General features: G+C 47.6%; 2 protein-coding genes across 2 annotated transcripts in view; one reads left to right on the forward strand and one right to left on the reverse strand.

Annotated features, from left to right (window-relative positions):
- The first annotated feature begins 7364 nt into the window (after window positions 1-7364).
- LCTL (lactase like) lies at window positions 7365-20558 on the forward strand. Its single transcript, XM_024735201.1, has 13 exons — window positions 7365-7482; window positions 7894-8057; window positions 8657-8744; window positions 9053-9162; window positions 9813-9941; window positions 10044-10139; window positions 12599-12653; window positions 12749-12910; window positions 16106-16380; window positions 17098-17224; window positions 17398-17597; window positions 18475-18538; window positions 20217-20558. The coding sequence occupies exons 1-13, from the start codon at window positions 7365-7367 to the stop codon at window positions 20330-20332; spliced, it is 1704 nt and encodes a 567-aa protein (XP_024590969.1). The 3' UTR covers window positions 20333-20558.
- Window positions 19943-20760, reverse strand: part of ZWILCH (zwilch kinetochore protein) — a 38856-nt gene continuing 38038 nt past the window's right edge. The window contains exon 19 of the mRNA XM_024735199.1: window positions 19943-20495. The gene's annotated coding sequence lies outside the window, so the exon portion shown is untranslated. The remainder of the gene's footprint in view (window positions 20496-20760) is intronic.

The following is a 20760-nucleotide window of genomic DNA, read 5'->3' on the forward strand; positions in this document are numbered from 1 at the left end:
GGGGGTGGTAAGGATTGGAGAGGCAGAGGAAGGGACCCAGAGAAAAAGGGGAAAGCTGTTGACACAGTGGAAAAACACCTGAAAGTTGGAGTCTCAGACCCTGGTCATGCCAGTCACTTGAGTGTGACTCCTTCGAGCCTCAGTTTTCTCATCTGTAGAATGGGATGAAAATGAGTAACATGGCCCTTCCTCATTCAGTAGGGTTAAGTGAGATTGATTATGCACAGAAATCTACTCTGTAAACTGTAAAGCTCTTGACCAGTGATGGTTTCCTCAGGGATTACCTAGAGCAAACATACCCCCCTCTTGCCACTGAGCTCCCAGCAGGAGTCAAGTCCTTCCCCAACCATGGGCAGAAGGCAGTGTTGGCTCCCACATTCTGAGCTACGGTTCCATCTCATCTCTAACTGGTTATGTTGGTTAAATATTGGTGTTGAATATTCTTCAGTTAAAAAGAACGAGGTTACCTCTAGAGAAAGACGACTTGGCAACATCCATCGAAAGATCAATTGACTCAGCAATTCCACGTTTAGGAATACACATACGGGTATGAAATTACATGAACAGGCATATTCACTGCAGCATTCTTTGTGAGAGCAAAGCATTGTAAAGAAAAAAAAAAATGCCCATCCACAGGCGACTGGTTAGATCAGTTATGGAACATCTATACAATGGAATGCTGTGAAGGCATTAAAATGAATGAGGCAGTGCTGGGTGCACTGATCCAGAAAGATCTCCAACATATATTATAAAATGAAAAAAAAAAGCATGTTGCCAAACAATATTACCAATCTAGCTCTGCTAATGTAGAGCATCAAACAAAATCTCTTCTATGTACCCAATTTCCATGAAAATACAGAGAAAATGCAGGGAGGGACGGTGGCCAGTTGTCAGAAGTGGCCACCTGGGGGAGGGATGGTGGGAGAAGGGAACAAGGAAAAGGGGCTTACCCTTTTTTACTCCATATATTTCAGAGCTGGTTGCCATTTCTTTGCAATGTGAATATATTCATATGTTTTCTGTATGGTTTTTTAAACTTAAATAAATATATATGTATTTCTATTTATATATGTAATATACAAAAGCCTTAGAATCTTTCACTGTCTTTGAAATTTTGGATCCCTGGCGATTGTTTCAGAAAACTTCTGAGCCCATGTTTGGAATTTGTGGGTACTTCCTCCTTAGGAGAGAGTCGCCAGCAGGGCTCCGTAAGACCCTCTCTGTAGATGGACCAAGGCTCCCCTTTTCCAAGATGGCGCCTCATCCCAGGTGATGTGCTCTGTGTAGCTCTGTCAGACCTGTCAGACCAGGAGCCCAGACCTCCCCCACCAAGCCTGCTCCCTGCCCAGGGATGATCCCTTGCGCTTGCTCTCACACCTTCTGTGCAAGGATGAGGGAAAACAAAACCGAACCAAAAAAACCCTTCATTCCTTAAACAACTAGTATTCAATGCTGGATAAAAACAGAAAAGATTAGAGTCTAGTGAAGAGACAGACTCCAATCAGTCTCCTAAATAGGAGTGAAATGAGGTCTGCCACAGATGCTCTGGAAGACAGACTTAGAGAATGTTCTGAGGAGAGAAAAGCTGCGGAGGTTTCTCCTCCATTTTTACTGCGACTCCTCCCCTCTCCACACCCCACATCCTCACCCTTGCCGCCCTCCATGACCTGGAACCTGAAGGCTTGTGTGGGAGGTCTTCGGCAGCTGGCCCAGGGGCTCCCCACGAGCGAAAATGAGGGGAGAAAATGCGAGGCGGGACCTGGGAAATCACCAACAGATAAGCCCAGACCAAAGAGCTCCGGTGGGGAAGCGCTGGCTGGCTGGGTAGCTTGGTCCCGGACACGTCACCATCATCATGGCTTGTTCCAGCCCTCCAAGACCACTATTCAGACCGTCATCCCCTCCCAAACTTCCGCCTGCAGGGGTCCCAGGCAGCAAGGCCACTGGTGAGTGGGCTCTTTGGGTTTGGAATTGATGGTTTCACTGCCAATGCCAGTGTCTGGACCAAGAAAAGAATTCTTCGTATGTGTGCCCTCCAACACTGTGTGTGTGTGTGTGTGTGTACACACATGCATACTCTACACACAGGTTCATACTCTGTGGATAGGGTATCAATTCATTCCAGATTTACTGGAACAGCCTCAATTTCACATATTTGGCCACCACAAACCATTGAAATATCTTGAAAATTCCACTATGATTAGGCAGAACTCCTTCAGTCTTGTTCCAAAAAAAGGATTTGAGAACTAGCTTGTATATACCTCAGCAGGATTTAAAAATAACAGACAAGGAAATCGCAGAGAAGGGAGAGTAAGATGACACAGAAATGCATAACATGTCCTGTACACATGCTGGAAGCAGGCCACAAATGTATCTCAGAATTTCCAAGCAGCCAGAAATCAGAGGGAAAGAAGATGACATGGATTCCTGCTTCTGAGACCCATGGGAATTTCCCCCAAAGTCCTCAGAAAGATGCAGCATGACTCAGTTCGAAAGAAACAAATTCATGTTCCATATCTTAACAGTGGTTTGGTTACACGTGACTGCAGTTGTCAAAACTCACCGAAGAGTGCATTTAAGATTTGTGAGTTTCACTGCAAGCAAATTTTACCTCGAAAACAAAAGAACCATAATATAGTTAATGATATGCCTACCGAAGGGTTTAGGGGTGAAGTGAACTGACACTCGCAGCTTACTTTTGAAATGCATCCAAAAAGTAAGATGAATTGCCGGGTGGAGAGAGGAAAAGAGGGATGGACGTGTGATGAAGCAAGTATAGTCTCAGTGGTGGGCACAGAGTGTGGGCAGTATACACTTTCCATTTTTCTGTGTTTGCACATTTTTATAATACAGGGTAGGGGCTCAGAGAAATGAAGTGGACCTTGGAAGTTACCATCAACACTCGGAAGGTAAAAGGCCCTGGGTTTTGTTCACAGAGCCAGAACTAGCAGCAGCCCTCAAAATCTGCTGACACCCTAGGCACCTTGCCCTCAGGCAGTGACTGGTGTTCTGGGGAGCGGAGCTTTGGCCTCAACGGACAGAGAGGCCTGGCTCCTGCAGAGCCCACAGCACAGAGGGATTTTGGCATCTCCCAAAGCTCTCCGATCATGGAAACCCCTTGTCAGAACATCAGGGAGCGTCTACCCTCTGAGGCTCTGTGCCTCGCCCAGAGAGCCCTTGTGAGTGGCAGAGCTGGATTTCAGCCTTCACAATATGATGGCATTGATGATGGAGATAGTTCGTTTTTGTTTTTGTTTTTTGGCCGCACCACGTGGCTTGCAGGATCTCAGTCCCCGGACCAGGGATTGAGCCTGGGCCACGGCAGTGAAAGCGCCGAATCCTAACCACTAGACCACCAGGGAACTCCCACAGAGATAGTTTTGGGGCTTTTCTCTCTGCCAGGCGCTGCATGAAGCATTTACATCTATCACGTCATTTAATGCTTAAGTGTGGCGAGCGGGGGCTACTCTTCATTGCGGTGCGTGGGCTTCTCACTGTGGTGGCTTCTCTTGTTGCAGAGCACGGGCTCTAGGCGCGCGGGCTTCAGTGGTTGTAGCATGCAGGCTCAGTAGTTGTAGCTCACGGGCTCTAGAGAGCAGGCTCAGTAGTTGTGGCACACGGGCTTAGTTGCTCCGCGGCACGTGGGATCTTCCCGGACAAGGGATCAAACTCGTGTCCCCTGCGTTGGCAGGTGGATTCTTAACCACTGTGCCATCAGGGAAGTCCCTGTCATCCCCTTTTATATATGAAAAATGGCTCAGAGAAATTCAGTAACTTGTATGGAACACTCAGCGGGCAGATGCTGAGCTGGGATTCAAAGATGTACTTGACTCCAGAGACTCTGATCCTAACCACCGCCCTCTTCCACTCCACAGGCCACTCTCCTCATCCCTCCCACCTTTCCCCCACTCTTCTCCCAGTGGTTTGTCACAGAAGGACTTGTCTGCTCCATCCTCAGAAGAAAACTCAGGAGAAAGTCTGACTCAGGCCCATAGTGCTCCTTATAAACCAAGCACCCCACTCCTGCCCCTGTACTCCTGCTTCCCAGGACAGCTCTGCACCCCAGGATGGGCTCCTTTCCCCAAGAGAAAGGAGACACACACACACACACACACACACACACACACACACACACACACAACACCAACCAACACCCTGATGGGCTCAACCAGCCCCACTCTGATCCCTGCAAATCCCCTGCCTCCATCCCAGCCCAGCTCCTGCAGAGACAAGACAACCTGAAAACAGCCTGTCACCTCTTTAATGAACCCAGAGCTGAGGAAGACTCCAGACAGCTGGTAGCCAGCCTCCTTAGAGGAGGAAATGAAGGCCCAGAGAGGGGCAGTGGCTGGCCCAATGTCACACGGCACTAAACTTTGTCTCCTGGGACTTGTCCCCTTAGCTCCAGGCTGGGCAGGGCTGAGTTGGGCTGCAGAGCTGGTGGGAAGAAGTGAGGGTTGGATGGGGCCTAGAGGCCCCTTCCTCTCCAGAGAGAGAAAGGTTAGCTCCTAGGACCAGGGAATAGAATGGCTGGGCCCTGCAGTGCCAGCAGGGATAGTAGCTCTCATTCTAGATAGGGAGAGAGGAAGTGCCTGTCACTGGAGCCCACGGCCAGTTCCTGGCAACATGGATCCCCAGTGTCCTTCCCACGCCAGCCCCTCAGTTCCCTCAGAAGGATCCAGAGGTACAGAGCGGGCTGAGCTGAGCCTCTCCCATGCCCACACCCACTGCACCCCTGTGCCTTGGACCCATCAGTGCTCCCAGGACGGAAGACCAGACATTTTGCTTTTACCAAGTCCCTTCCTAAAAGTCATAGCGCTTAGACTCTGGCCTGGGCCCTACAGAGGCTGCTGGCAGAGGGACCCCCCACTCTGCAGCCCCTTGCGGGGAGAGAAGAGGGGGAAGACAAAGAGGCCCACCCATCCCCCAACACACCTGCTCTTCAGCCAGGCCTGGCCTCCAGGGACTTTAGAACACCCCACCCACCCAGGGGAAGGGTTCTACCCTGGTTGCTCCAAGCCTCCGGCAGGGCCCAAGCAGCCCTGGAGTGGGATGGGGTTGGGAGGAGCGAGGGTGGGTGGTGGTGGTCACCCAGCTGTGAGGCCCACATCCTTCCAGCTTGGAGCCTGTGGAGGAGAACAGGGATCAGACGGTGGAGACTGGGTCTGCAGTCAGACCCCAAGCAGCCCCTGGCCAGGCCAGGCTGACTAGCCCCTCCCTCATCACAAACACTAGGCCCCTGGCTCTGAGAGAAGGGGGCATTTTTCAGAGATGACATCAGGTCTTAAAGTTTTATGTTTCCTGCCAACCTCAGCCTGGAGAGCAGAGTCCCCAGGGCCCACAGGCCTGGCGGGGCAGGTAGCAGCGCCAGTGCAGATAACGCACCACTGGCCTTGGACTCTCACGGCAATCCACCCACAGGCCGCGAGGGTGACGTCCAGTGGTCTGCTCACCTAAGGACGCAGCCCTGCCTGGTCACTGTAGGATAGATGCAAGAGGAGAGAAGATACCAAGCTGCCAGGTCCCCCAACACACCTCAGAGCCTTTGCTCACACCGTCCCCTCTGTCAGTTCCCACGCCCTACGTGCTCCACGCCATCTGGCGAGTGCTTCCACATCCTTCAAGTATCTTGTCCAATGTCCCCTCCCTCCCTGCGCCTCTATAGTGTTCTGTCCATCCTTCCATTAGAGCCCTGATCCCTGGCACAGTGTTTATTTTTATTGATTGATTTGATTTGATTTTTGCACAGCGCTTAAAACCACCTTGCTTTCACACTCCCTCTGGCCTCCCTGTCCCGCAAGATCCCCAACCCCTGGAGGACTCAGACCAGGTCCCACCTCACTCTGGCAGAAAGAAATTAATCCACCACAAAGGGGTAATAAGACCTGTCCCGTTAAGGATCTACGGTGGGGCTTAGCTGAAGGTAGGGAGGCTGAAGGTTGAGTGAGATGCAGGGAGCCGCAAGTCGGGGGAGGGAGGGGAGGGATATGGAGAGGTGAGGGCACCATAGTGAAGGAAGCACAGTGGGGGCCTCCCTGGCAGCCTGGGTGGAGAGCAGGAGGCACTGAGCTTCCAGGGAGGGTGTGATCTAGCTGCCACTTGTGCTTTTTTTTTTTTTGGCCATACGGGGAGGCTTGTGGGATATTAGCTCCCGGACCAGGGCTCTATCGACCCAGGCCCACAGCAGTGAAAGCGCCGAGTCCTAACCACTGGACCGCCAGGGAATTCCCCAGACAGTCGTGATTCAATGAGTGAGTCAGTAAAGGAATGAATGAGGGATCCAAAGAGAGGAGAGTGATGTGGGAGAACCAAATTTACCTTCTACAGTGAACTTTCTCTGGCAGCAGGAAGGGGTGGACACAGAGACAGATGCCCACACACACTACTCCCCGCCCAGCCACCACCTGGAGTTTCATAGGCTGAGATGGGCTGAAGGCAGCACACTGGGCCCAGAAGGGACCAGGGGACTGGGTCACTGCTCCTCTGCCCTGGGAGGGGGCTGACTGGATGCCCCGGGCCCAGGGCCAAGCTTCCTGGCTGCTGACTCAGGACCCACTGGCCAGCTCAGCATTCCTGCCCTCGCCACTGAATTGGGGCTATTGAAGCTCTTTGTAGGGGGGGTTAGGCCACTGGCCACGCCCCCAACCAGAGCCTTCGCTGGGCTGAGGCTCTGCTCTTGGTGAGGGGGGCGCACAGGCCCTGAGGGGGTCAGTCTGACAGTGCTCTGGCCACCAGCTGCTACTGTGGGGGTGTCTGGGACCGAGGACAATCCTGGGTAAGCTGGCTAGGCTGACATCAGAGAGGGGAGCCCAGGGAAAGGAAATTGCCCTGACCCTTAGGACAGAAGACCTTGGGATGGTGACCCTGCTCATGACCCCCGGCTTGGGGAGGGGTCTGTCTCTTTGCATAGGCCACAGTGTGTAGGTGGGGTGCTGCAGGGGCTCTGTGGGTTGTCCTGCCAGCCCCATCAGACTGGAGCGTCCCTAAGGCAGAGTGCTTTCCCCATCAGACTTAGGCCATCACAGGGTATAGGCTGGGTCTCCCCCATAAGATAGGGACAGGGGTGGTTTGAAGCGTTGCCTATCAGACCCAGAGTTCCCCATGCCCGGTCTTTGTCCTCCTTAGTGTTTAACTTGGGAATCATATCTGGAGAACAGCCTCAGCCTGTGCTGGTGGGTCCCAGCAAAGCCAGGGACTAGCTGACCCCAGAAGAACCAACACTTCTCTAGATAAAGCGCCTCCACCCCGTCCCACCTCCCCCCCTCCTTTTTCCCCAAAGCCAGGATCTTCCCCCCCAAGCCCTGGCTGCATGGGCCTACACCTGTCAGATGTGCTTTTTCAGGTATGGGGGAGAGCCGGGTGCCATGAAGCCAGTGAGGGCTGTCACTCTTTGGTGGGTGCTACTGCTGGTGTCCAGGCTGGGGGCCACCATGACGGAATCCCTAGAAGAGGCCTCCTTCTACTATGGAACCTTCCCACTTGGTATGTCCACTCCTCCGGTGGTCTGTCCGTCTGTCCATTTGTCTGTCAGATTGCCTACCTTGGCTGACTTGTCAAGGAGCTTGGTGTTTTAGCTTCCTTATAGGTAGGATGGGGAAAATAACTCTATGTAGTTGTTCCGAAATAAAAGAAGTTCCTAACAGAATTTTTTTAAAGTTACTGTATAGATAGTAAATGCAAATCAGAGCTAAAATGGTGCAGATAAATGCTTTTAACGTATTGTGTCTCCCCCCCTCCCCCCGCCCTACCACACATGCTCCCACTCCTAGGGAGACAGGGCAGGCTGCTGGGGAGGGGGCTTGCCTTGTGGCCTGGGAGGCACAGCCCAGGGTCCCAGTACTGGGTGGGGAGTGGGAGGGGACCCAGAGCCCAGCTTGGGGTCTCCGTTTGCAGGCTTCACCTGGGGCGTGGGCAGTTCCGCGTTCCAGACTGAGGGTGCCTGGGACCAGGACGGGAAAGGGCCCAGCATCTGGGACGCCTTCACGCACAGTAGGAAAGGGAATGTGCTTGGGGAGGAGACTGCAGATGTGGCCTGTAACGGCTACTACAAGGTCCAGGTGAGTGATGGGTGTGCATGTGTGTGCATGATTGAGCATCACCTAGGGAGAGCTGGGAGGTGACAGACATATTGGGGGAACCCGAGTGACAATGTCAACCAAGTGCTCTGCTAAACATCCCCAATCCCAGTGCAGCTGAGCGGGGAGGGGTCGGTGGTGACTGGGGCTTGGGGAGGGAGTGCCAGGATGTGGGAAGGTGGATGAAGGAGGAAAGGAAAGTTGGGCCCCACCTGAGCCAGTGCTTTAGTCTAAGCGATGGGCAGCTGAACGGCTGAGGCCATGACCCCAGGGCCTACAGGCCACAGTAGCCTGAACCCCTGGTCCCTGCATGGGAATGGACCCCCTGTGGGAAGAGCGGGACCAGCTCATCCTCTGTCCCTTTGCTCAGCACCCACTTTCCTCTCTGGATTGGGGATCCATCACCCTGATGGATTTCTCAAAGCATCCTCATATCCTGCATTTTACTTGACTCCTGGCATAGCCCCAGGAGTAACGGGGGCAGGTGGCGTCACGTCTGTTGCGTAGATGAAGAGTACGTACAGGAGGGGCCTTAGTGGGGTCCGGCTGACCCTGCCCTGCACCCACCTCTGTCTGCACAGGAGGACGTCGCTCTGCTGAGGGAGCTGCACGTCAGCCACTACCGGTTCTCCCTATCCTGGCCCCGGCTCCTGCCCACGGGTGTGCGAGGTGAGCTAAGGCCACACTGCCCCAGCCCAGCAGTGGCCCCTTTTGGCCGTGCTGGCTTTGTGGGGACACCAGAGAGTCCTGGGCGGCGAGAACAGCCCATGAGCACAGTTTCCTTAGCAGCAGCTCTCACGGGTTCTGCAGGTAGCTGGGCTCCCAGCAGTAGCTATTCCACCATCTGAGACCCGAGTGCTGGTGGGCTGAGGGCGCCTTCAGGCCTACAGAAAGCTCCAGGGCCCAGGAATAGTGCATTCAGAAGGTCAAGGCCAAGGTTCTTTCTCATCAAGTCCCCCCTTTTATTTCGCCTTCAGCTGACGGGGTGAACAAGAAGGGAATCCAATTCTACAGTGACTTCATTGACGCCCTTCTGAACAGCAACATCACCCCCATCGTGACCCTGCACCACTGGGATCTCCCACAGGTGAGGCTGCGCAGGCTCAGAGGCCCAAGGGGAGCTCAGCTCAGCAGGAGGGAGCCTGATCTGGGCACTTGGGGTTGCCAAGGTGGAGGCAAAGGCTGGGGTCTGGGCTCTGGCTCGGGACAGGAAGATGGCAGGGAGTGAAGAAGAAATCTCCCAACTTACCCACGGTGGGGAGGTCCCACTGGTTTAACTGATGTTTGTAATACGTGGTAAGCGCAGATTTTGATGTTTTCCAAAACATTTGGCCTGAAAACGACAACTCAGACTATAAAGAAAGAAGCATCTTTTGAGTAAGAGTTGATGGAATAATGAGCAAGTTTGTTTAGCCTTTTCTCCCCCAGGTTGTTAGAACTGTATGTGCTCATATACGAGCGCCCCCTCCCAAGCAATTTCCATAAAGCCTCGACATGCTTAAGAACCTCACAGTTAGACATCACTATTAAAGCAGTTTTTTTATTCGTTCAACAAGGCCCTGTGGTATCACGGCCCAGCTGGCAGAGGAGCCGCTTATGTACCTCTCTGTGACACAGGGTGGTGGGAGGTCAGAGGACAAGACATTGGCTTCAGGGAGGTGATGGGGAGAAGATGGAGTACTATCCATGCTTTAGAGGGTGGGGCACCTGCTTCTCTCTCCACCCCTCTGTTTGCAGCTGCTCCAGGTCAACTATGGCGGGTGGCAGAACGTGAGCACGGCCAACTACTTCAGTGATTACGCCAGCCTATGCTTCGAGGCCTTTGGAGACCGGGTGAAGCACTGGGTCACTTTCAGTGACCCTCGGGTAAGCAAGGCCCCACTCCAGGTGGGAAAACCCACTTTCCAGGCAGGAGTGTACCCTGTCACTTCTCACGGGTCCTGTGGTCCCCACTTGCCATCCCTGCAGACAATGGCAGAGAAAGGCTACGAGACGGGCCACCATGCACCTGGACTGAAGCTCCATGGCACAGGCCTATACAAGGCGGCACATCACGTCATTAAGGTGAAGTGGGTCCTTCCGGGAGTGAAGGCTGGGTTCAAGGTGGAAGGGTGAGTCCCAGTGACAGCTGAGCCCACCCCAGGGCCCGAGTCTGAGCCCAGTCGTCTGCCACCTCACCTTAATATGGTCCCCTTACCTTCCATGAGGATCTATGAGGTAGTGTCCTGCCATCCAGGACTCTGCTGGACACTGCAGCCCAGATGACAGCGTGACTGCTCCCTATAGCGCTTGCAATCTAGCCAAGGGGCTGGAGCACATGCATGTGAAAACTTGTCACCTACAGGTCTAAACTCTTTTGTGAGGAACGGTGACAGGAAGAAGTGGGGGGATGACAGTGAGCTAGGGGCTAACATCTTCAGTGACCGAGCAGAAGTAACTGGAGGTTGGTGAATGAGAGCAGCAGGAAGGGGTTAGGAGTGCTTGTCTGATAGCATGGACTTCAAAGGACCTGGAGTTTTTGAAGGAAGGAAGAGAAGTCGTTTGGAAGCAGCAACAAAGAGCAAGACAGGCACTCTCCTAAGGTGTGTGGGGTGTGAGGGGAAAAAAATGGCGTCTGCTGGAAAGAGCTGCCGTGGCTGCGGTCTTTAGGGGCAGTCAGGCTCAGTTAGGGCAGAAATTGAGGGGGACATTGAGAGGAGACAACGACGGGCGAATTACAAGGCTATTGGAAAGGCTTGAGAAGCGGGGGGTGGGGGGGGTTGGTCACATTCCAGGACATATATGAGGGTCCAGGTGACGATGACTGGGGAACAGGGGTGAGGTCAACTATGGCGGGTGGCAGAACGTGAGCACGGCCAACTACTTCAGTGATTACGCCAGCCTATGCTTCGAGGCCTTTGGAGACCGGGTGAAGCACTGGGTCACTTTCAGTGACCCTCGGGTAAGCAAGGCCCCACTCCAGGTGGGAAAACCCACTTTCCAGGCAGGAGTGTACCCTGTCACTTCTCACGGGTCCTGTGGTCCCCACTTGCCATCCCTGCAGACAATGGCAGAGAAAGGCTACGAGACGGGCCACCATGCACCTGGACTGAAGCTCCATGGCACAGGCCTATACAAGGCGGCACATCACGTCATTAAGGTGAAGTGGGTCCTTCCGGGAGTGAAGGCTGGGTTCAAGGTGGAAGGGTGAGTCCCAGTGACAGCTGAGCCCACCCCAGGGCCCGAGTCTGAGCCCAGTCGTCTGCCACCTCACCTTAACATGGTCCCCTTACCTTCCATGAGGATCTATGAGGTAGTGTCCTGCCATCCAGGACTCTGCTGGACACTGCAGCCCAGATGACAGCGTGACTGCTCCCTATAGCGCTTGCAATCTAGCCAAGGGGCTGGAGCACATGCATGTGAAAACTTGTCACCTACAGGTCTAAACTCTTTTGTGAGGAACGGTGACAGGAAGAAGTGGGGGGATGACAGTGAGCTAGGGGCTAACATCTTCAGTGACCGAGCAGAAGTAACTGGAGGTTGGTGAATGAGAGCAGCAGGAAGGGGTTAGGAGTGCTTGTCTGATAGCATGGACTTCAAAGGACCTGGAGTTTTTGAAGGAAGGAAGAGAAGTCGTTTGGAAGCAGCAACAAAGAGCAAGACAGGCACTCTCCTAAGGTGTGTGGGGTGTGAGGGGAAAAAAATGGCGTCTGCTGGAAAGAGCTGCCGTGGCTGCGGTCTTTAGGGGCAGTCAGGCTCAGTTAGGGCAGAAATTGAGGGGGACATTGAGAGGAGACAACGACGGGCGAATTACAAGGCTATTGGAAAGGCTTGAGAAGCGGGGGGTGGGGGGGGTTGGTCACATTCCAGGACATATATGAGGGTCCAGGTGACGATGACTGGGGAACAGGGGTGCGAGGCATGATGGCCCCAATGGACTCTCAACAGAAGGTGGACAATCTGATCAGGCGGGCAGGCAGGGGATCACTGGGGACATACCAGACCCTCAAATTCATGTCAGCAAGAGAACTTTCTCATCTTTCCCTATTTGGCTTAGGGTTTCTTAAACTGTGACTATTTAAAGGGCAGGGCTCTGAATGTATCAGTGGGTCCCTGGGAGAGAACATGGAGAGAAGGCAGGTTGGCACATTTTGGATTCTGTTTCTCAAGACTGTTCCAGATGCCTGGTATTATATTTTCCTAACTTCCTGAGCACCTATGCTGAAAGCACTGCCTAGTTACTACAGAGGACGACCAGGAACGAAACAAGACACGTTAGCAAAAATCTTAGTAACAATAAATAACACAGAGTGGTGGCTTATGTGTTTATGCCAGATTTAGAGCAAGTTTCCTCTACAGCACAAAGAAAATGGAGGTCAGAGGAAGGGAGACTATGGATTAGGCTAATCAAGGCTGGACTCATGAAAAGGATAGGACCTAAAATGATCTCTAGAGTTAGGAAGGAGAGAAAGGCCACCTTGGGTTGAAAGGGAGGAGAAAAATGAATGAGGCAGGCATCTCCGATGGGCTCCTTTCTCTTCCAGGCCCATGCCCAAGCCTGGCACTCCTACAACAACACATGGCGCAGCAAGCAGCAAGGTGAGCCCCGCCACCATGTGCGCTGAGAACAGACGGGTGACCAGAGGAGCAATGTCACTCTGCGTGCCACCCCCTTTTCTCTCTCTTCTTATAAGGTCTGGTGGGGATTTCATTAAATTGCGACTGGGGGGAACCTGTGGACATTACTAACCCCAAGGACATAGAGGCTGCCGAGAGATACCTACAGTTCTGCCTGGGCTGGTTTGCCAACCCCATTTACACCGGTGACTACCCACAAGTCATGAAGGACCATATCGGTGAGCCACGTCACGTTTTTAAGACTCCAGATACCACAGCAACAGTATTGAGCTCAAGTGAAATGACCAAAAGGCAGGGGGATAGAAGAACACACTGGGTTGGTTTGGGTGAGGCACTCGAGGGATAAGCCAGCTCCCAAAGAATTTAGAACTGGTTATTCAAACTGGGAGGGTGGGGGACATCCAAACAAATTCCTAGACCTGGAAATTGAGAATTTCAGAATCCAGGGGAAAAAACTTAGCAATTCTCTAGGCTGCTCTCTTTTGTGTTCTGTTCTCCTGTCTCCTCCGCACTCCACTCCATCCAACTGTAGTGAAGTAGGAGTGAGAAGTCAAAGACACAGTCATGGGTGGAGTCAGTCCTATTGCTGGTTCTTTCTGCCACTTGAGAAATACTTTCCAAGCTCTAGTTTCCACAGTGTCAGAGGATAAAGACACAGCTCACAAGGCTGTATTAATTTCGACGCTTTTAACTGCCACATAACAGAAAACTCCAAATAAAATGGCTTGAAAAGTAGGGGATTTATCATCTCACCTGAAATCCAGAAAAGGATAATCCACAGCTAATTAATCCAGCCCTCAGGGTTGTCTTTGAGAACCCAGACTCATTCCATCTTTCCACTCTGTCTGGCACTTTTAGCTAGCTCATCAGCCATTCCCCAAGGCCACAGGATGGCTGTAGCAGCTCCAGGCATCACCTTTACACATCAACACCCTGAGGCAGAAAAAAAGGGAATAGTACTATCACATCTGTTTTTAAGAACAAGAAAAATCTTCCCAGGAAACACCATCTACTCCCAGCTGACTTCCCGCTGTGCCTCAAGGGACAGAATTGTCAAATGCCCCAAGGTGCCCTAGACCACCAGGGCTAGAGAGCCTCAGAGCCTGGGGAGGGGTCAAGACTCCCAGAAAGGATGTGGCCCTTTGGAAGGGGATGAGAAAAGAGGGCATGGAAGAAGACAGGCATGGGTCTATTGGGTAGGCAACCAGCAGTGTCTGGCCATAGGAATCTAAACATATAACTGTGATTTAGAGGTATCAGCCCACACCTCCCTAAAAAAGACAAGGATAACAGTGAAATAGGCTATATCTCATACATCAAGGCTATTTTAGATGTTTGACTAAGAATGTTTCAACATTTCAAAAATTTCCCTTTCTAAAGCACCATTTATCAAGACTTGTCTGGAATAGGAGGCAGCAAGTTCTAATTCCAACTCTGCCACTAACCAGTGATTCTAAGCAAGGTGCTTCACCTCGTCCTGTCTCAGTCTTATCACCTAAAAATGAAGGGATTAGACAGAATAATCTCTAAAAATCTTTTGACAATAACCAGTTCTGTGACATGTTCTGTACACATACACTCAAAATCTTGAGAATGATTTCCTCAAGATGCATAAGGAAAAAGCCCTCACAATGGGACAATGCCCATATGGAACATTCCTGCAGACACACCCCATCATTCACATGCTGTTTGCTCTCTTGGGACCCTCAGAGGCCACTGCAGGCGCTACAAGATTGTACTAAAAAGCCAAATTGATTACCTATCATAGAACAATTCTTGGGCTTAAAGCCAATAATCCCAGACCCCACCAACTCCAACTCTGTGATACTTCAAGTGGGAACAGGGCTCAATTTTTCCCTTATACAATGTGGAGAGAAGGATCCTTTAAGTAGTTTTTTCTTTTTCTTTTGTTTCAGCATTATTAAGTATAACTGACAAATAAGACAATTAATATTTTCTTTAGTAGTGAAAGCATTCTGCCTGAAATCTCATTCACAAATTACTTCCAGGCATCTCAGAAGCACCCCTTCATTCACAATAAATATATGAAGAAACGTAGTTCTAGACGAGTGCTGTCCAATAGAACTTCTGGTGATCATGGAAATGTTCTGCACGTCCCCTATCTGTGCTGTTCAATATGATAGTCTGTAGCCATTTGTGTCTATTCAGATTCAAATTAAACAAAATTAAAAATTCAATCCTTCAGTGTGACTGAGTTGAAGCTGCAGTCACATTAGCCATATTCCAGTAGCCACATATGCTGAGTGGCTATTGTAGTAGACACTACAGTGATAATTCCTGTGGTTCTTCTCAAGTTACTACATGTAACTGAAAGTAATAACATGCTAATAATTTAAAGGAATTTAATAATGCAATCTTTTCACTCATTTAATCTAAGCCAGCAGTCTCTTTGGAAACATTTTTATGGCTACATTTTAGATCAACTCATAAAAATGTTACTTCTCTTTATACATTGATTTAAAACTTTTTTTGCATAGATTATACAAGGGCATGTTTCACATGTTTTGAAGTACAAAAAAGTGAAAAAAGTTAAGCTTCCTTCCCTCCCCCACCCACTGCTCCTATCCTCCCCAGAAGGAAGTACACTTCCAGAGATGCATTGTGCATGTGTGCGCCAAGAACACTGCTGCTCGGTATGTGTATATACTTGCATGTACTGTATGTATGCAACATTCTGCATCTTTGTTTCACTCGAGCATCCGTCTTGGCACTCGTCCTTGTTGTGTATGAAGCACTGCCTTATTCATTCTCATGGCTGCATAATGTGGTACTGATGGATATCCCATCATGTTTTTAACCAGTCTCTCCTGACAGACCTTCAGGTTGCTTCTAATCTTTTGCTACTCAATCTGTAGTGAAGATCCTTGTACATACATCCTTTTACATGAGTAAAGTGTAGGATAAGCAGATTTAGAATTGGTCGGTGAAAGGACACACACTTTTACAATTTTGAAAGATAGGACATTGCCCAACACAGAGGTGATGTTAGCTTACACTACAACAAGGCCTGAACGTGACCGTGTCTCTCCCCACGCTACCACTGGCCTCCTCCAGTTCCCTTCCCAGAGGCAAGCAAAATTACCAATTTTTGATGTAAGGAATAACCTAGTTCTTTTTTCCAGGTAGCTACACAATTGTCCACACATGTTACTGAGTAATCTGTAAAAATATTACTTTTAAGCAACATAAACTTAAAAATTTTTAGCTAGCATTCAAATGTCAAAATTCCAGTTTGAAAGGCTAAGGTCATAATTTCCACACAGATGAATTCCAAAGCCCAGGATCTGGATAACAGCTTTCATGTCAACATGCCAGTATCATCATGGTACATGACAAGAGAATGATTGTGAGAAAATAAAACTTGGTTAAATTCTATTTTCTTCTCTCATTAGGAAGAAAGAGTGCAGAGCAAGGCCTGGATATGTCGAGGTTACCGGCGTTCTCACTCCAGGAAAAGAGCTACATTAAAGGCACATCTGATTTCTTGGGATTAGGTCATTTTACGACTCGGTACATCACAGAAAGGAACTACCCCTCTCGCCAGGGGCCCAGCTACCAGAACGATCGTGACCTAGTTGAACTGGTTGACCCAAACTGGCCTGATCTGGGGTCTAAATGGCTACATTCTGTGCCATGGGGATTTAGGAGGCTTCTCAACTTTGCTCAGGTGATCATTACATTAGGCTAAAGGACATTTTTTACCTGAATTCATGTTCTTATAGTATAAGCTCAGGTGCCTACATTTTAAAGTTAATTTAAAAACCCAGTTACTTATACTTCAGAAGCTACTCGATATAGGCCTTAAAGAAAGACTAAAAAAGAAAGAAAGAAAGAAAGAAAACAACAAAAAAGACTAATGTGGACTTCTCTAGTGGTCCAGTGGTTAAGACTCGGTGCTTCCATTGCTAGGGGCACGGGTTTGATCCCTGGTTAGGGAAGTAAGATCCTGCATGCCGCACTGCATGGCCAAAAAAAAAAAAAAAAAGATGAATACCTACTATGAAAATCATATATATAGATCATATACATGGTTGTTATACATTATATAAATTATATTCATGTAATATAATATGCACATATTTCATATGACTATATATGTATATATATAATATACATATTTATATATAAAACTTTAAAATTCTTATCTCATATTTAGTTATTTTGCTGCTCTTCTCACCTGTACTGGAATATGTGGGAAAGAACAAGACCTGAAGCATATTTTCTCTAAAATGATGCTTTGTCAAGAAATATATTCTTCTGTACGAACTTGCCTCCTGCCTACACTTATCTCTAAATAAACATGTTAAGTGGCATCTACTAAACGCTAAACACACCCAATTAGAATATGGCAGCTTTCAATATGTGTTCCCATGATTCCTTTCAGACTCAATATGGCAATCCACCCATATATGTGACAGAAAATGGAGCATCTCAAAAACTACACTGTACCCAATTATGTGATGAGTGGAGAATTCAATACCTTAAAGGATACACAAATGAAATGCTAAAAGGTGAGATACAAACGGTCTTCACATATCTTTCTATTTAACTTGGGCAAAATCTGATAATACACGATTGACTAAAACGTGTTTCTAAATCTCATAGATGAAAACATTTAAGATTATCTTCGCAATACTATTTTTCCAAGAAAATGAAATATATTAAAAATGGAATGTCTTTGCAGCTATCAAAGATGGTGCTAATATAAAAGGGTATACTTCCTGGTCTTTGTTGGATAAGTTTGAATGGGAGAGAGGATACTCAGATAGATATGGATTCTACTATGTCGATTTCAACAAGAAAAATAGGCCACGCTATCCAAAGGCTTCAGTTGAATATTACAAGAAGATTATCACTGCCAATGGGTTTCCCAATCCTCAAGAGGTAGGAATAATTATCAGTGTTACTCATTCTGGATTTTAGAAGAGCTAGGTAGCTGGGGTGTAGAGTTTGGCAAGTGGGCCCATTGTTTCTTTCCCTTTCACCACCTCTCTGCTTGTTTGCTTAGAATGGGGTAAGGACACTGTAAAATGCACTCCTAGCACACAGAGCATTAAGGGCAGACTAGGGTTATGCAGGAGTCCTGTTTACTTTAGGTTATGACAGTCAACAGAAACTGTGATTTAAATGTTATCCTAAATGTTGTATCTTAATGCAAACAAATACTACCTATTCTTCAACATACATGAAAAGTTAAGTAAATTGAATATATAATGACCATATAATCTTCACTTCTTTTCCCACCAAATTGTACAGTGATACAAATGCACTGGTGCCAAAATGAGATTAAAAGTAATAATTAAAAAAATCCTTTAAAACCTCCCATTTTCAATAACCTACAAATTTTTCTATCAGCTCTCTATTCTGTATGCTGGTGCACCTAATGGCAGGGAATATAAGTTGTAATTTAGAGTGTCTTAATTAAAAAAAAACTCATTTGTTTATCCACATTCTTTAGAGTGAGCCTAGTGGGACTATAAATAGAAGCAGTGACTGATAACTATCAGGTATTCACTAGTTTTGCATTACTAGAAAAGACAGTAATTTCATTATTAGAAAAAGATAGCTAGATTATAAGCTCAAGAATAAAAACTGTTCTTTGGCTCCCTCACAATGATGCACATAGGCATTCAATAACTATTAACTGATTTAAACTACGAGCAGATTAAAAAAATATGTTTCTTACCCCATATTATTCGAAACATGATTTCAAACAGCAAAAAACTAGTTTAAGACAACTTATCAAGTGGGTTTTTATTAGGTGGAAAGTTGGTACCTCAAAGCCTTGGAAACTTGCTCTATCAACAACCAGATGCTCGCTGCAGGTGAGTTTAACTCTTTGATAATTAAACCATGTAATTACGTATGTAACGGTATTACCAAAATCTCAAAATGTGGACCCACCTTAAGTCAATCTTCCAAAATCACATGATTAGAAATGGACTTTCCTTTACTTTGAAGCAATGTCAAATTTCTATCAGCACTTAAAATATGTTTTAAAAATCTACCATGGGCTTCCCTGGTGGCACAGTGGTTGAGAGTCCGCCTGCCGATGCAGGGGACACGGGTTCATGCCCCAGTCCGGGAAGATCCCACATGCCGCAGAGCAGCTGGGCCCATGAGCCATGGCCACTGAGCCTGCGCATCCGGAGCCTGTGCTCCGCAACGGGAGAGGCCACAACAGTGAGAGGCCCACGTACCAAAAAAAAAAAAATCTACCATGAAAAAGAAATATCTACTCTAGTTTGATTCTGAATCATACTGTAAATTTATAAATCTACTATTTATAAATTTATCTACTCTAGTTCAATTCTGAATCATACTGTAAATTTATAAATCTACTATTGTGTTATAGTGGGCTTTGTTGGAAGGAGGGAGAAATTCAACCATTATACCAAATGGAATGAAGAAAAATCAAACACTCTAGATATTATATTCACTCATTCAGCAAGTAATTATGAAGCAGTCACTATTGACTCAAGGGTGTTTTAAGCCCTGGGGACATAGCAATAAACAACAAGGTCCCTGCTCTCACAGAAGGCATTTCTAATGCAACAGGATCTAAAAGGATCAGAGATGTAGAATAACCAGGATGTAACCATGCATCAAGAAATGCCAAAGCATATCATTTGTTTCTTTGAATTTTGTCTTTCTCTATATATAAGAGCAACCAGAGAAATACACTTCCTGTTTTAATGAATTCATCTTCCATGTGGTATCAGAGGTGGAAAATGCTAGACCAAATCCTACCAATTCAACTATTTTTACAGGCCCATATACCACTGTCCCCTCCCACCTCATCTAAATAATCAGGCAAATATTAAAGATGCATATTCCATTAAAGTAAAATAAACTTAATGTAGAGACATGATGTAGAACTTACTGTTGAGCCCATGAGCTCCATGAGAATTGGGCCTGTGCCTTATTTATCTCGGTAACCAAGGGTGCCTGGCACAAAACTTAAAAGCAGGTATTTCGTAAATGTCCACTACAACCGTTAACACACTTGAAATATGCTTATCATTTAACTCTTAAAGACTGTTTAGCTGTGTTAAGAATGACCATGAAAATTTTCAATGCAGAAATTCCTATACCTCTTAAGATATACAATAAACATTTTTGAAAGGATGCAAATGTTTTCCAAGGAATTTTCTTTCCTAAATCCCCCCAAAGAGAATTATAGAAACTGAGGAATATTGGCTGCTAATATTCTGAGTAAGCACTAGCACTGACATACATTTAGACTTTATTACAGTACCTATGGAAGAACCAAATTTAAGCATTCTTAATCCATATTTTCTGAAATATCTTACAAAGCCCTCAGATAATTTTTTTATAACATTTAATTTACCAGGTTCTCTTTTATAGCAAATGAGAATAATTAGCAAGTGTGATGATGCCATTTTCCAAGTTTATCCAGACAACTGAAGCTTTCAGGATGAAGCTGCATTTGCCAAAATGACTACATTCTCATCTGCCATGTTGCTCTCTCCCCCTCCGCAGAGCCTTTTCTAAGTTACATGCAGATCATGACGGAGATCATGGTACCTACAGTCTGCACCCTCTGTATACTAATCGCTGCAGTTCTCCTGATGCTTCTGCTGAGGAGCCTGAGCTGAGACAGGGTCATCCATTTTGTAGCTGCATCTTTCACAGAGAACCTTCGGGATCTTCTTCAGGATCTTCCTCCTTTTGCCCCTTCGAAGGTTTACATACATCTGTTTTCAGGTTCTGTGATAATTACCTTCCCACCACCTCTCTCTCTCTTTTTTTTGGGTTGAGCTGGGATTGAAGAATTAGAAAATAAAAATAAGCGTAAATGAAATAAAAATCACCTGTAATCTCACCCCTCTCAAAGTCAATGTTAATATTTTGCCATATATTATGCATTGATTTTCATTTTGCAAAAAGGGATCACAGTGCACAAACTGTTTTGTAACTTATCTCATTTTAAAATCTGTCTGGAAATATTATTTTAATGTAGAAATGATTGCCACATTAGCACTGCCCTACACATGACGGACAAAAACAATCTAGATATAACAGT

The sequence above is a fragment of the Neophocaena asiaeorientalis genome, unplaced genomic scaffold, assembly GCF_003031525.2.
Source record: "Neophocaena asiaeorientalis asiaeorientalis breed wild unplaced genomic scaffold, Neophocaena_asiaeorientalis_V1.1 scaffold264, whole genome shotgun sequence".
In the NCBI taxonomy this organism is placed as follows: Eukaryota; Metazoa; Chordata; class Mammalia; order Artiodactyla; family Phocoenidae; genus Neophocaena; species Neophocaena asiaeorientalis.